The following is a 16,441-nucleotide window of genomic DNA, read 5'->3' on the forward strand; positions in this document are numbered from 1 at the left end:
TGCTTCTCATTTTCACACTGTGCGTGTGTTTTAATGAGCTGCATGTACTCCAGACAAATTAAAGTTGTTTTGTAATTCCCATGTTACTGTGTTTCAGACTCTCCTGAGAACAATGATGCCAACATTAAGAAGATAGCCAAGGAAGTGTTGGAGAACAGAGCCTACGTCTGCTCTCACCCTCTGGAAAGAACATACTGAGCCCTCCCATGTCACCATAACAGTCAGTCCCTTTACATGCAGCTTCCCTTATAATTCAGTTAGGCCATTTAATTGGACTACAGTTCCTGTCTCAGCATACAAGCAGTGGCAGAGATTTCATTTATTGAGGAGATATACTCCCTTTCAGCTAGTTGCTATAGACTGAATCACAATGTTTATTTACATTAACGTTGGGGTAGAAGACCACCGCATCACGTCCATGTCATCAAACAGCGCTGAGCAAACTCTACCTTCATTGATCAGTTTGAAACCACCTAAAAAAAATCAATATCAGTTAAAGTGAACACTATATTTAGAATATTTTCACCGCTTTACCTTGCTGTCAGACAGCTCTTACTGACAGGGATTTGAGAATGTTATATCAAAAACACCAGACTCCATTGAGAAAAGGTCATTTTACTTCACTGAATGGCGGAGCTGCTGCATAACCGCTGCCTCCATCAGTTGCTGTGGAAGGTAAAGAGGAGACAAGATTCAAATATAGTCAACCCTTAACTGATATTGATGTTTTTGGTGTCTAAAATATGTTTTGCTGCGGCCCCGTCCACAGCCGGACGTCATAGAAATGTTTCCTTGTCGGCCCCTACTTAAACTTGACCCATACCCTCTAAGGTACTGTACTTTATTTATCAGAGGAGGGGGTGGCTGTGGTGTTACTTTATTTAAATTAAATACAAAATACTACCATTTAAAGTTGTATGTCTCTCACCTGAGCCAAAAGTAAAAACATAACTCCCTCCTCAGGGCATTTTTTTTTTTTAATGCCTGACCCGTTTAGCAGCCCCCTCCCCCCTTTCCTCATAAATAACAAACAGTCCCTAACCAACAAGGGAAGGGCTGTTGACACAGTAACTGTAGAGTTGGTTTAATAAAGACATTAGCAAAGCAACACAGTTCATGAAAAGCACAACAGAAACCTTCATCTTGTTTTGGTTTCTTCCCTTCTGTTGTTTTTCCGGCTTTTTCTACAAATTCATGCTGTTTGATTTCTGGGTCAGAGCCCAGCGTGGGAACATTTGCAGAACGTCTCGGCCAGTTCAGATTGGGTTGAGGTGTAAACATGAAAGAGTATTTCCACCCCAACCTCATTATCTCTGTGTGTTAGTCTAACCTTCAATCGGACTAACATTTACATTTATTTTAAAAGTCAGACTAAACGTTTTCGTCAGATTAACAAAATAATTCCACTTTACCTAACATCATGTAAACGTACTGACTGTCTCCTCCACTGTGATTGGACAGTAAGAACCAGTCCAATTCACACTTCCAATGATTTCTCTTTACACTTCTATTTCTGTTTTACTTGGCTGATATTATTTGTACACATCATTAATAAATTAAGAGATTAATGTAAGTAGGTACTGTGTTTTATTAAACAATGTTTCAGAGATAACACCTTTGGCGATCTTTGGAAAAATGGGCGCTATCCTCTGATGGCATTATATTATTTTCAATTGAAGTGCTCTTCTAGTTTTTGCTTAGTAATTGCAGAGTAAATTAGTTTGAATGCCTACTGGACTTGTGGTTTGCACGGCTCAGTTTTTGTGGCTTCCTGGGTACTCTTGACAGGCTGGACAGCTGATGTGTGTGTCTTCATGTGTGGTGCAGACTTTTGAAAAGTGAAGACACTTCTCTCGTCATCTGTCAGAGGCAAGGCCGTCCGCTTGTACAGGAATGAGCGCTCCTTACTGAATCCACTGCAAGAAGCAACAGAACATACCACATGAACACAAACCCTTTTCTGGTTTTCTCCAGGATCTGTCGGCTTTCTGTTGTTTCTGAATAAAAACCAAACTGAAACAGACATGTTGTGGTACTTGTTGTACAGTGAGGCGTGTGTGGGGATGGCGTTGTTTTTGCTGCTGAGGCTGCAGTCCATACAGGGACCTGGAACCAGAGCCACACTCTTCTTCCCCTCTGCTTTGTTGTCACCCAGGTTCATCATACACAGTCGAGGCAAAGGCTGCAGCACACAAAACAAAATGAATTTGCAAAACGCAAGGTCCAGGCCTGGAAAAATTTGTAAACCTAATTTACCCTGAAAGTTTTGAAAAAGACCTGAAACTTTGTGTGACAAACCTGTATAATAACACATGATGTGTTCAAGGATGGTTGGAAATTTGAAAATCCAATGATTTTTTCAAGTTTCTGACAGTGATAAATGGTGTAATTTATGGTGATTTTCTTTAAAAATCATCAAAAAAAGATTAAAAAATGCAAATAAATAAGTTGCGTAGTTTTCTTTAAAAATTGTGTAATAAAAACAACAATAATCATTTTAAGTTGCATGCCCCTCCCATTAGATAAAATAAAAAACATAAGTCCCTCCCCGATGCTCCAAAAATTATTGGTATTGTCCCCCCTTTTGCACCACCCCCTCCCCTCTCATAAATAATAAACAGTCCCTAATAGTCAGTTCTTATCCTGTTTTGAAATAGTTTTTTATTTATTTTTTAATTTCAAGATATATTAATGAAAAAGAACTGATAAGAGTAGCAATGGTCATTGTATGGTCTTGGAAATTTGCATACAAGTCATGGAAAAGTCCTGGCAACTTTTTAGTAAAAATGTGTATGACCCTTGATGTAAAACATTAAACTGACATTTAAGCAGCCAGAGGTGAAGTCTTAAAATTAACTGTCAAATGATGTGAAAACAATGTGACCATGTAAAAGGGGTCCCTTAAAGTGATGCATTTACAGAGAATTGTCTCTTTACAGAGCTGTATAGTGAGCTTCAGCTCCCCATTTATCTGTTTGGCACAAAACTGCACTGTTGTGGTTCACTCCCACAGAAGGCCTCTGGGCTGCAGCAGCAGCTGTTTTCAGTGACCAGGCTGTAAAAACCTGCTGTACACAACCTGCTCAGCAGCATCAGCAGACAGACCCAGTTGGAGGGTGGTTGGTGAACATGGTGGAACATTTAGCAGTTAAAAAGACAGACATTTCCTGTAGGAGTTGGTGGAGGCGAAAAACTGAGCTAAAAGAAGCAACTGATTCTTACCTCCCTCTATTGGTTGGTTGCCTTTTCACTTCAGAATTGATTTCAAAATGATTTTAATTAACTTTTAATGCTCAACATGGTATAGCCCCTCGTTATATATCATATATATAAGTTTTTCGATTCCCTATGCTCCAGGTCGTGATCGGAGATCCTTCAGTAGTCGTCCCAAGGTCAAGGCTGTAACCAAAGGTGTGCAAGCTTTTGGCTTTAGAATTATCTGCCTGAGGAAAGTAGCTTTACTTGTTTTGTAAATCGTTGCTTTGAACTTTCTTTTAGGTCCTTTTTATGGCTTTTCCCTTTATTTGATAGCAAAGATCAATAAGTGTGATAGAGGGGATATATATATATATATATATATATATATACATCAAGCACTTTGTGGAGCACTTTGTAACCTTGTTTAGGTAAGTGCTATACAAATAATTATAATAATAATAGTGATTATTATTATTATTTATTTATTATGATTACTAATTTATTATTTTCATGTCATCAGATCTGCCCAAACCTGAGTCAACTGCTAAATAACCAAAAGTACCTTCAGCATCCAGCCTGGTGTCCTCAGTGAATACTTGTGCAGCTTATCTTTCGGTACATCCTGCAGTCTCTTAGAGTTTCCTCCCACGTGACACTTGAACTCTGGGAAGGAGCCACTGCCTGGTGGGTTGATGCTGCCGCCAGGAAGCAGCTTCTTCAGCCAGCGACGGTACTGAGCTCTGGCTGCATCCAGCTGCTCCTGCTGCAGACGCTCTCCTGAGGATCAACAGCACACACTCTTTACTCTGTGGATGAAACCGTTGGCGTGAAAACGTTGATTTCACTTCACTGGCTGCTTGGACAAACTTAAACAGATTGTTTTTGATTTGTTTGTTCAACTAATATGTGTGACGTCCCTTCCTGACCAAATCTGTTCTCCAGTATGGTGTGGGAGTGTGTTACAAAAACTGATACTGGCTCAAACAGCCTCCATCTGGAGCTTCAATCAAAACATGTCAATATTGGCCCTCAGTACTGAGAAAAAGCTTCAAACCCAGACAGCAATAGGAAAAAATCCACTCTTGGATAGTCTTGTTGAATTCAGTTAGAGCCTCGTCTCTCATATTACACACTCTTTCTCGTGTCTTAAAGCAGGATCTGCTTAATACAGTTAAAGCATTAAAACAGCAAAGCAGTGCCTGTGAAACCCAACCAGAGAGGGCAACAACAGTGCCTGTTTCTGAATTTTGGGTTACTCAAATTCTAAATGAGGACAACAAAGGATGGCGTGTCTGACCAACAGCATCAAAACAATGCCAAATTCCCAACATGGCTTAGTTTAGGTAAATCCAAACAGTGACAAGTTATCTAAACCCAAATTCCAAGTTAGACTCATATATTAGCACACTGTATAGCTTTAAAATGAGAGCTGGTCTGGCTGGTGGGTTGTGGGCGGGACTCAGCTTCATGCTTGACTGTTTCCGACATGGCCACCAGGTTGCAATCTTTCTCATGAGATTATGGTATATTGAGGCAGCTGCTGGTGGAGAGGTGTGATGGATTTCTTTTTGTTTGCCTGATGAACTTCAGTGTGTAAAGATCCCTCTCTTTGTTTCTAACACCAAACGTTGACATTTCCAGCTGATGTCTTAAGATGGCTGAAATGGAAATATCTCAGTGTGACGTCTGGTGAACGTTTGGCCAGTTCCTCAAAAGAAAAGATGGTGCACTAATGCAACACAGCCCACCAGCTAGGTGAATGGTGACAGGAGGTGCGCTTAAGAAAGGGGGAGGTTTGCTGTGGAGCTGGAAGTCCTCATGGCGCTGACTCCAGGCCCATGTGTCTCTTGAAAGTGTGGGCTTCAGTATGTTGGCATGCAGGATGTTCTCTCTCCATGGCTGGAAGCACAGTGAACAGTAGTATTGTCAACATTCTTTGTACTGCATACACACCTGATCACTGGATACCTCTGCAACAGCAAGGTTCATTCCAGTATGTTTAGTGACATGTCAGAAATGTATCCCCCGGGCCTTGATTCACTGGAATGTCTTTCAGCTGAACATTTGTGTTACAAACCCCCCAAGAGCATCACCTTCATCAGCTCTTCCACACGAGCCTCGTCTGGCTGTTTTGGGTGCATTCCGGGCCTGTCACTGCTCACACTTGTAATCCAAACTGCAGAGGCAGCAGCTGAGCTGGAATCATTGTCAGAAGTCACATCTCCTTGCTCCACTGTAGCGCCGTGATGCTGCTGACTGTAGGTAAACGTCCGCCCCGTCACCTGGAGTTACCAGCAGAGAAACACATTTCTGTTCATCTTTGCTGAACACTTCCCTTCTGCGTCCCAGCTCTCACAAAATATAAAGAAAAAATACCAGCCTGATCACTTTAGCCTTAACATGTTTGTAAAGGCTACACTGTTAGATTCTGAATACAGGTTTAGATTATTGTGTGTGTTTTCCTTCCAATAGGCACATAGGTTTTGGTTTCCATTCATTTTTGTTTCCAGCACAAATAATGACTGTATTAGTAAACAACCCAGTCTCACTCCGTAGTTGTCACATGGTGATAGTCGGGCAGTGACCGTCCACGTCAAGCTATAACGTGTAAAGTGTCCCCGCCACGTTATTAAAGAGCGCGAGTGCGCCTGTTGACTGGGTGGGAAGTTTGATGGGCCACACAGCAGACTTTGGTGCCTAACCCCAACCATCATGAAAGTCTGCACTGTTGTGTGAAAAGGGACAATGTCCTTCATCCCGCCACACATGCATTTGTTTACGTCACGGCAACACGTTGCATCATCCCACCGTGACGTCATCCCAGCATGACATCATCCCACCACGTACATTTCTGTAGCGGCATCCCAGCATGTCATAGTTTGACCTGGGAAGGATACCTAAAACATCATAGGTTGCCGTGGAAGGTCACCTGACCAAACATCAGGTGCTTGATGCTCAAACGCAGTTAAAGTGGATGTTAAGTGGACCTGATGTTGAGTTCTTGGTGCTATGATGTTGTCCATATTATCTGCCCAGAGAATTCATCACTGTTTATATTGTTGCTGTATACATACCCCCAGAAGCAAATTTTAAAAATGCACTGTAGGAATTGTATGATGCCATCAGCAACAACATCACCAAGCAACCGGATGGAATTTTCATAGTAGCTGGTGACTTTAATCAAACAGACCTCAAATCTGTCTCACCTAATTTCTACCACCATGTCCAGATCCCCACCAGAGGAAGAAATATACATGCAGACCCCAGAGAGTTTGGATTGGCAGTCGCACCTCCTCTACATTAGTGCTCAACACCAGACCCCGATACGTTAACATTCTATCTTTTCATCAAACCTGGGCCATGTGTCTGTGGAGCAACTCCTTGGCTTGCTCACTGGAGTTGAAGGTCTGGATACTGTAGTTGTGTGCTGGCCTGGTTGCAGAATGTTCTATCCTTAACACAGCAGCCTCTGGCTTCTGCATCCGTTCACTGTCCTCTTGCACCTGTTTGATATTATCCTGGAAATTATGTAAAATAAGTGGTTCTGTTAATCACTTCTGCTTAATAAATCAGATTCTACTCAGGATTATTTTGGCATACAGACCTTAATGAAGTCTTTGGACTGCTGGCTGCTGTGTTTCCATCTCATGTATTCTCTGTTTTGTGTGTCGAGTGGCACATGTCTTTTCATGTGGACAGGCAGCGTGGACATGTCCACCTCAGCGTGTGTCCAGGGTTTTTGCTCCCACTGCTCAGAACATGTGCCATATTCTTTGCTCATACTGAGGATCATGTCAGCTGAGGGAAAGAGGTTGCTCTGCACAACATCTTTGAGCTGCTTTACTTGACAAAGCTGGCTTAACCTAGGCAAAACAAAGCACTCCTCAGAATTTTAGAAATAGCTACCATGCTGATGTCTAGCATATCATTTACATTTCATCCAAATATATATATATATATATATATATATATATGCATTTGTCATGATTTTGGATGCCATACTATACTATGTTGGTTTTTCATCATTTTTACGACATACTATACTATGAAGTTATTTCATGATATTGGACCACTTACTATGCTATGTAATTTTTTCATGAATTTTGACAACATACTATACTGACGTTTTCCATGATTTTTGACCACATACTATACTATGTTGTTTTTTTCATGATTTTAGACGACATACTATGCCATGACATTTTTTCATGATTTTGGGCGACATACTGTAAAATGAAGTTTTTCATGATTTTTGACGACATACTATGCCATGACAGTTTTTCGTGATTTTTGACGACATACTATACTATGTCGTTTTTTTTTCAGGATTTTTGACGGCATACTATACTATGACATTGTTTAATGATTTTGGACAATATACTATACTATATGTTTCTTTTCGTGATTTTGGACGACATACTATACTATTATGTTTTTTCATGATTTTAGACGACTTACTCTACTATGACGTTTTTTCATGATCTTTGACGACATACTGTACTATGTTGTTTTTTCATGATTTTGGAAGATATTCAATTCTTTGTCATTCTTTCATGATTTTTTACCAACATACTATACAATTAGGTTTTTTAATGATTTTGGATGACATACTATACTATAATGTTTTTGCATGATTTTTAATGACATACTACTACTACTATTACTTCCGCCCGATGACAGCTGGGATTGGCTCCAGCCCCCCCACGCCCCTTACAAGGACAAGCGGTTACGGACAATGAATGAATGAATGAATGACTATACTATTACATTTTTTCATGTTTTTTGACGACATACTATACAATGACTTTTTTTTTCATGATTTTTAACGACATTCTATACTATGACATTGTTCGATGATTTTTGAAGACATACTATACTATGATGCTTTTTCATGATTTTTGACGACATACTGTACTTTAACTTGATGAATTTTCATAATTTTGGACGACATACTATACTAGGAAGTTTTTTCATGTTTTTTGACAACATACTATACTATGACGTTTTTTTCATGATTTTTATTCAACATACATACTATGACCTTTTATGATTTATGATGACATACCGTACCGTGTTGGTTTTTTTAAAATAATTTTTGATGACCTGCAACACTGACAATTTTTATGATTTTTGGTCGACAAAATACACCATGGCAATTTTTTAATGAGTTTTGGACAACATATTAGACTATTGTCTTTTCAGTGATTTTTGGATGACATACTATACTATGCCGTTTTTTCATGATTTTTGACGACATACTATACTATGTCATTTTTTCATTATTTTTGATGACGTGCAACACTATGACAATTTTCATGGTTTTTAGTCAACATACTAGACTATGGCATTTTTTTAAAATTAATTTTAGACAACATATTTGACTATGGTCAATGATTTTTGGATGAGCTACTATGATGTAGCATGTTTTTATGATATGGACATCATGCTATAATATAATGTTTTTTAATGGTTTTTGATCAACAAAGTTAACTATGTTGTGTTTTGTTATTATCTGACGACATACTACACTATGACAATTTTCATGATATTTGGTCGACATAGTATACTATATACGATGGTATATGTTATTGGTATTGGTATTTTTACAATTTTTGGATGACATACATTACAACATTATGACTTTTTTTGGATAACACAATATATGGTTACCTTAACAAAGCTTGGAGGCTGGCTTGGGGGAGCATGCCTCTAACGTAGACCAGGGGCTGTCTCGTGATGGTCTCTACTGACTCATATAAATGGATAGGACTCAGGCCCACATCTAATGAGTCATAGATGCGCTTGAAGAAAGTAAGGTTTGAATTGTAGAGGGCTATCACCTGCTCCTCCTTACTCCCACTTAGCCTGCAAAACATCACACAGGCTGCAGGATTCTCACTGGAATTTAAACATTTTACACACTCTGTATTGCATAATGTTCATGGGCTTACCTCATAGGAACAGCCTCCCAAAGTCTCTTCACTGCTTTATGTTTCAGCCCCTCAAGAACAAAGATGTGCATCCTCTTATCAAGCACGTGGAATCCTGTTACAAAATCCAGATCCTTGCTCTCATCGTGCTTGAAATTCATTATGTAACTTGATAGGGCTTTCTCTGCATGTTCCAGTGACTGTGGGCTCAGATGGAAGGCTGCTGCGTTGATTCTGAGGATCTCTGACCTCAGCTTGGTCATCAAGGAGAAGTTGTTGTAATCAAAGAGGTAGATGATGCGCCCAAATGGACCATCACAGGACTCAAGCTCACAGCCGATATTCTTCCTGTTGAGTGGACAAGCTATCTCAACCTTGACTTTGAGTTGAGAATTGGCATCATAATAATGGCCTTGTGGCATGGGCTCCCTGCTAGCTGCTGTGTTTGTCATCTTACTGCTCCATACACTTCGCTCCCTGTCCAGTAGCGGAGGTGGAGGGCAGCATTTAATCTGTAAGTGCACCTTCAGGTTTTTCTTCCCGAGTAGCAGCTCAGAGAGGTTCAGGTTTGCAACACCGTGAGAGTTCATGTCTGCTGTCTTCTGCTTTAATGGGATGTCATCATGTGACACCGTGCCAAACATTGCTGGAGTTTTGGGAGTTTGTTCCAGCCTTCTGTCACGATCATGAACCTCTATCTGAAGAGGTGGACCAGAGAGGAACTCTTTGAGCTCTTGAGGACTCATCAGACCAGTCAGGATCACATTCACATCTCTGAAGTAGATGTTACGGCCATGCTCATGATACTTTGTTCTGTGCATGTTGAAGTTATGGAACTTGTATTGGCAATATACAGGCACACATTTTTTCTGTGAAAACAAATAATGTAACCATGTCATATCAAAGCTCACTAGTAAATGTAAAAACTTATAAATCAAGTTTTATCTCTTAATGAACTGCTTGAAACCTGGCGTGACATCATTTTTCTTTTAAAAGTATAATTAGCATAATTACATATTTAAATTATGCTACAGAATTAGAACTTTTAAGCGCATTGTCCAGGTCATTTCCTTATTTTCTTTCTTTTTTTAAAACTTTCTTTTCCTTTTTATTTATTTATACATTTCTAGCTAATTTTGGGGTAATTTCTTCTTTCATTGCTCATTGCCTTCCTCCCATGTTTGTAAAAGACATCAAGCCAATTTGCTCAAGCTTCAAATGACTAAAAAAAACATTGAATGGGGAGGGAATGTGTTCGACACACATGTACAGTACAAACCATGTAATAATAGTGACACTGTTAATAAACAGTAAGTGAGATGCACCTGTAGGACGTGGAAAGGGAGCGGGGACGACGGCATTGAGGTGGCTGACAGAATAGTGATAACCAGAGGATTGAGTTCAGCCTTCAGTCGGTCAGATATTAGCTGTCTATCCACAGAGATGTTGCACATGACCTCAAATACACCAGATGAACAAAGTGGGAAGCGTTCAGTCACTGAGGTCGCACCTGACACACAAAAATAACAGACTTCTTAAGTTTTCTTTCATGGTTAACATAGTGTTTGAAATGTTCAATCTTCGTTTTGTGAGCCTTGCTAGTGGCAGGGTTACAGAAGTGGCAGTGTGGTCCACACTTTTGGTCCACACTGGAATATCTCAACAAATATTGGAAAGATTTCCAAGAAATGTGGCAGAGATATTCAAAGTCACCAGTGGATGAATCCTAATGACTCTGGTGAGCCCCTGATGTTTCCTCTAGTGCCACCAGGAGACATTTTTATTTTTTAATGAAATGTCTCAAAAACTGGAAAAGTCATGAAATTGTGTACAGACTCTTATTTTCCCCACGTGATGAACAGTAATAACTTTGGGGATTCTCAAAATTTGAGTTTGTTTAATACTTTGGTTTTGGCCAAATACTGTTCACAAAACTAATGACATTACCATCAACCTCAGTTGAACTTTGTTTTTGGTGCTTATTAGCAAATGTTAGCATGCTAACACAAACTAAAATGATGAAGATGTTAAACATTAGCATGTTTTCATTGCCTTTGCAGGCATGTTCTCATTTAGCTAAAATCACCACTGTGCTTAAAGGTCTAGTGTAGGATTAAGGGTTGCTGATTGGCAGAAAAAGAATGTAATATTCATGACTGTACATTGTTATTTATGTAAAATCACATGGAATTAAGACTTCTTAGTTTTTGTTGAATGAGCCATTATGATCTACATCATGGATGTAAAAAGAGAATTGGATACAGCATTAGAGGCAGGACCTCATTTGATTGTAGTTTGATTTCCGTGTAAATTATGTGGATCTTCCCCTCTGCTTCCACATTACTGGGCCCATAAAGCAGACACACCAGATACTTTACTGGCTGAGCAGCTAACTTCCTCTTTAGCGCTCCACTAACTTGAATGGGGATAAAATAATTGAATCATGTGACTCTTTCAGACTTTCCAGAGGTTACTAGACTGAATGGCTCAAATCCTGATAGTGAAAAGAATCATTTAGCTGGGGTCATGTTGCTCAAAACAATGTTACTTTTACAATGTAAGTAGGAGAGAAAGACTTTTTGGGCCCAATGTGACAGACCCAGCATTTGTAATTTCACGGTTAAACAACTATAAATATTGGCTTCAGAGCCTAGCATTGTTCCTGTGAGCTTGATCTTCATACAGAGCAGATCTTCTGCCATGTTGTAGTACAGTAGCCCAGAATGGACAAACCAAACACTGGCTCTACAGTGTTTGGTTTCAGTTTTTTGCAGTACCTGCAACCTCACAACCAGATGTCACTGAATCCTACACACTGGACCTTTAACCTTTAAGTACAGCCTAAGAGGGTTGCAAGAATGAATGTGGACTCTTACGCCTGAAACACACAGCATGTGTGAGTAGTGCTTAACGGTAACCTCAATGAACTGCAGCGTGTTGCCACTCGTAGTGTTCACACTGGCAGCCTTGTTGTTGTGACGCTTCTGCAGGGCTGCCTGCTGCTTTGAGTTTTGTATTGCCACATTAATGAACAGAAATTCTGCTTATTTATTAAGTAGTGCAGCTCCTGCATTGTCAACAACATGGTCCTGCAAATATTTCAAAATAAAATGCCTTGAGTAGACAACTGATGGGATTCTGTTGACAGGGACATTATCAGAGGACTTTTATTTTGAAACGGAAGCAGGAAAGTTTGAGTAGAACAGACATATTTATATTTCCTCATGTCTGTGACAGATAAAGACATTGAAACTGTAATAAAAGGTGGTACAGAGTCAATATAATTAGCAAAACGCCATTTTCATTGTCTATAATGATGCTCAAAAGCAGCTGAGACATGCCTGACAAGTGCTGCTCACACAGGCTGTGTGCTCCAGGCCTTAGTCTTGTTCCCTTGTTTCTAGTTTGATTATTTTAATATGACAAGTAAAACCTAAAAATAAAATTTAAAAAAATAACAGACAGAGTTGTATTTCCTTGTACAGAAATTACACGGGCCCAAAGTTTCTGGCCAGCATATGATAATAATTCTATTAACTTTTCTCCCACAAGACAAATCTGAGGGATTGCAGGTGATCAACAAGCCATGAACCAGAAACAAAAACAACACTGTCACCAGGGAATGGGAGTAACTGAATACAAGTAACTAAGCTGCATATTTAAAATACAAAATATGAGTAACTGTTTTCGGTCACAGTTTTAATTGGTAGTATTGTGAATAATGTTACTGTCTTTAAAAAAGATTACTTAAAGGGATTAGTTTGTTTTGTTTTATTTGCTCTTTATTTGTCCTACCTGAATGCAATGTGAACGAGCGACAGACAGATTGCATTGTTTGCATTGCTTTCCATTCCCAACACAGACTGCTACACAAGTAATGTTTATTTTTTCAGAGTTTCCTCTTATCTTTGCCATTTATCAAGTGAATCACAAGATAATCTATTTCTTCAAGCCTCCTAATAATAGAATAAAGACAAAACTGATGCTGTGGTTGAAAAGGTCATATTCGGGAAACATACAGCTGATAATGAGGGGTCACTGGTGGACATTGCTATACTGTTTTCGAAGCTATTAGTGTGAATAAAAGGTAGACTCACCTGCCAACAAACGAATGGGACTGATTTGAGCTGAGGCAGTGCCGTTCTTTTTGATATTCTCAAGGTCGTTGAAAGTAGCCAAGTTATTGTCTATAAACAGGGTTAAGAAAAAAATAGATATCAATCATGGCTTATAATCTTATATTATCTAGTAAAAAAAATAGTTATACACTAGTGTGCATTCACAGACCATCATATTGCTTATGATTCCAAAAATTATAGAGCAAAATCTGTAGAGGTACCTGTTTGTGAGACCGCCTCTGAGTTGTAATTAAACGGTAGCTTCTCAGATGTGTTTGACTTCCTCTTAGTAGAGTGTCTCAGTTTGTTTACCATATTTTTGATACCACCTTAAAGAGAGGACATCATTTTCAGGATATCATTTTATATAAATAAACACAGTATATGCATGTAGCAACTGCAGGAAACAAACTAAAAAAACAAAAGCCGTTGAGAGTCAGAGGCTGGAGCTGGTTTACTTAACTGACACACCAGCAAAAAGTAAACAAAAAAACACAGGTGAACATTAAGATGCTGTCGATATGTGACTCAACGTAACTACAATCATGAAAACAATAATAAATAATAATATCCTAAAACACTAACAAAAATATGTAACAATACAAAATAAAAACCATACAAAATCTCATTGAACTTACAAAATTCACTCCTTTCTAAATAGATAGATAGATAGATATACTTTATTGATCTCAAAACTGAGAAATTGGGGTGTAACAGCGCCATGCAGTAAGAACAAAGAGAATAAAGAGCAAACAATATTAATAGAATATAAAGGAATACGCTTAAAAATTACTAAAAACTAAGAGACTATACATATATACATATATACTAAATGAATTCATTGCCGCTAAGGTTGGGCCAGGTTGGGGTAAGTTGAGATCGATGCTCACCACACATGTCTGCTGCATCCTCAGGCTGGTCCTGCGTCAGCCGGAGGGCTCTCAGTCTGTCGTAGCGGGCCTGGCTGGACAGTTTGTCCTTACTGTTCCATAACTGGAGCTGGATCTTATGAGGAAGCAGACTGATCAGCATCTCTCTGTCGACTTGGACAATGAAATTCTGGGTCCAACCAACCCATGTCTGATCTCCTTCATGCCACGTTCTGAGAATCTGTTACGGAACACATAATGTTTTTAAATTTTAGGCGATTGCTGATCAACATGTAATTCATCAGCAGGATGTTTGAAATGAAATCATCTCCCTCATGGCAATAATAACCCCTGTGCAGTGATGGGTCATTAACTGTAACTCTAGTCAATGCTGCTTAATTGTTGTTCACTGGGGGTGCTCAGGAATTATTCATGAAGGGGACATACACACACACACACACACACACAGAGTTTACCTTGAATTCATCTTCTCTGTACATTTTTGCTACTGGCCCAAACACTACCAGGTCCACTTTGACTGTCTGTGTGTCACCTGGCAACAACTTGTATTCAATATGCAAGCAGCTCTGAGCTTTATGGGCTTTCACTAAAACAGTAGATGAGTCTTTCTTTGTTTTATTTGCCTTTTCAGGAGTGTCAGGGACATCAGCTTCTTCCCCTAAAAATGGACAGATGTTCTGATCAAATAAATGTGTAATTGGAGTCATGATTTCATCATCTCGTCCCTCTGACTTTCAGTTTGACTGATTTTTCCTATCCCTGTGTAGCTAATGTTGTATATATATTCTGAACAACAAACTCACCTCTTGGGACAGCAAGGGTAATGTCAACTGTCCACGTGACGTAATAGGAGCTGTGATCTGTGCATGTTGTGATAGCCACGCTTGAACCTGACCTATTTTCCAAATCATGCTCCATGGACCACAAATCAGTCTGGAGGACAAGGACATCATCTGGTCTTTTACGCGAAATGTCTTCAAGATCACAGTCTGACTTTGGATTACAAAGACTGGTCTCTGACAGGCTGTCCATGGAGTCTGATTCCACTGGAACATGTTCCATGAAAAATAGCAAAGTGAATATAAAAAGGATAGCAGGGTGATTCGTATGCTAACATTTCAGATCTAGTCCATAAAGGTACAACAACTAATTGTAAAGAGACAGTTTATCACATTCTCACCTTTCAAAAAAAGTATTCGACTTCATAGGTTTTGTCCTATACAGCCACTGTGAAACAACAATCTCATAAAATACTCTCAGCAAATCGTTATTTTATCCCTGAAAACGCGTGATAACCAGAGATACATTCATTTGAAAATAACTAAATACCTTGAGAAGAACTAAATTCTCTGAAAACTGAGAAAACTGGCCAGATTTCTTTCAAACACATATGAAGAAGGTAATGACTAATTTTACAAAAATGACCCAAAATTTTGGCAATTTTTTTTAAATTATAAGAAAATTACCTGAAAATTTGCAACAAAAAAAATTAAAAACAAAAACAAACAAGGAAACGCCCTGAAAAGAAGTGCTAAAAATATTTTTTTCCTGTAAGATATTATGTTTATCATATATTATAACAATAATTATGCTAAGTCTAAACAGGATTTTCTGTAATTGTTTTCCTTTTAAAAAAAACTTTCCAATGATTTTCTCTCTATGTCTTTTATTTTTCAGGTCAAAACATAAAACAAATAAAACTAATTACGATTAATAATGAGTCTAGTAAAAAAAACTTTGTATAAAATGTATGGTAGAAAAAGCAAATAGTCAATTTAATATCTTAAAAATAGAATTGAACTGCATTACAGTATAATCAAAATACTAAAATGCATCGTATAAAAAAAACATCATTACAAAATTTCATTTTGTAATGATGGTAAGTTTTTAGAAAAGCAATTTGATCGCCAAAAAATGTCAACCATGCAGTTACAATGTCAGGCTATAATGGTTTAGGCTGATATTAAAACAACACATTTGGTTACAGTTGTTTGTGTTGTGTGCTCACCTCAAACTCTGTCGGTCCGAATGAGAAGACTCTGAAATGTTGATGAAACGTTTGTCAGTGTGAAACGGTTTGTTGTGTCAGCTGATCACAACCTCTATTTCTTGTCTCTTAACTTGGACTGTGATCTCCAGCGTTGCAATCACTCATTTCACTTTGTAAAATAAGTAGCCTGGTAAAGTGATCTGTCACAAAAACTTCAACCTGGGATCTCTCAGTGCAGCACGTCGCCATGACAACCACTGTAGTGCAGGAAGTGAGGCGTGCAGCTGGCCTCGCGTGCTGCTGAGAATGTCAGAA

General features: G+C 38.8%; 2 protein-coding genes across 2 annotated transcripts in view; one reads left to right on the forward strand and one right to left on the reverse strand.

Moving 5' to 3' along the window:
• The window catches only part of acad9 (acyl-CoA dehydrogenase family, member 9), a 28,547-nt gene extending 26,524 nt beyond the window's left edge, over positions 1-2,023 (forward strand). Inside the window, exon 18 of the mRNA XM_042498135.2 lies at positions 98-2,023. Within this exon, the coding sequence (XP_042354069.2) occupies positions 98-198 (101 nt within the window). The 3' untranslated portion in view covers positions 199-2,023. The remainder of the gene's footprint in view (positions 1-97) is intronic.
• On the reverse strand, positions 1,730-16,335 carry cfap92 (cilia and flagella associated protein 92 (putative)). Its single transcript, XM_088082655.1, has 16 exons — positions 16,145-16,335; positions 14,940-15,182; positions 14,592-14,794; positions 14,137-14,356; positions 13,468-13,575; positions 13,226-13,315; positions 10,454-10,638; positions 9,150-9,997; positions 8,869-9,063; positions 6,803-7,061; positions 6,552-6,716; positions 5,292-5,480; positions 4,947-5,097; positions 3,761-3,975; positions 2,025-2,182; positions 1,730-1,916 (listed from the first exon to the last, which is right to left on the reverse strand). Exons 2-16 carry the CDS (start codon positions 15,166-15,168, stop codon positions 1,730-1,732), a joined length of 3,402 nt encoding a protein of 1,133 aa, XP_087938781.1. The 5' UTR covers positions 15,169-15,182; positions 16,145-16,335.
• Positions 16,336-16,441: the final 106 nt, after the last annotated feature.

The sequence above is a fragment of the Plectropomus leopardus genome, chromosome 2, assembly GCF_026936395.1.
Source record: "Plectropomus leopardus strain MGB_pleo_1.0 chromosome 2, ASM2693639v1, whole genome shotgun sequence".
In the NCBI taxonomy this organism is placed as follows: Eukaryota; Metazoa; Chordata; class Actinopteri; order Perciformes; family Serranidae; genus Plectropomus; species Plectropomus leopardus.

Bases quoted from the DNA above. Each gene is read 5' to 3' on its own strand.
- cfap92 (XM_088082655.1), bottom strand. From the start codon at position 15,168: ATGGACAGCCTGTCAGAGACCAGTCTTTGTAATCCAAAGTCAGACTGT. The intron at 13,316-13,467 runs GTACCTCTACAG...CCCTGTTTATAG, and splicing joins AGAGGCGGTCTCACAAACAG to ACAATAACTTGGCTACTTTC. The intron at 1,917-2,024 runs GTCTGTTTCAGT...TGCTTCTTGCAG, and splicing joins TACAACAAGTACCACAACAT to TGGATTCAGTAAGGAGCGCT.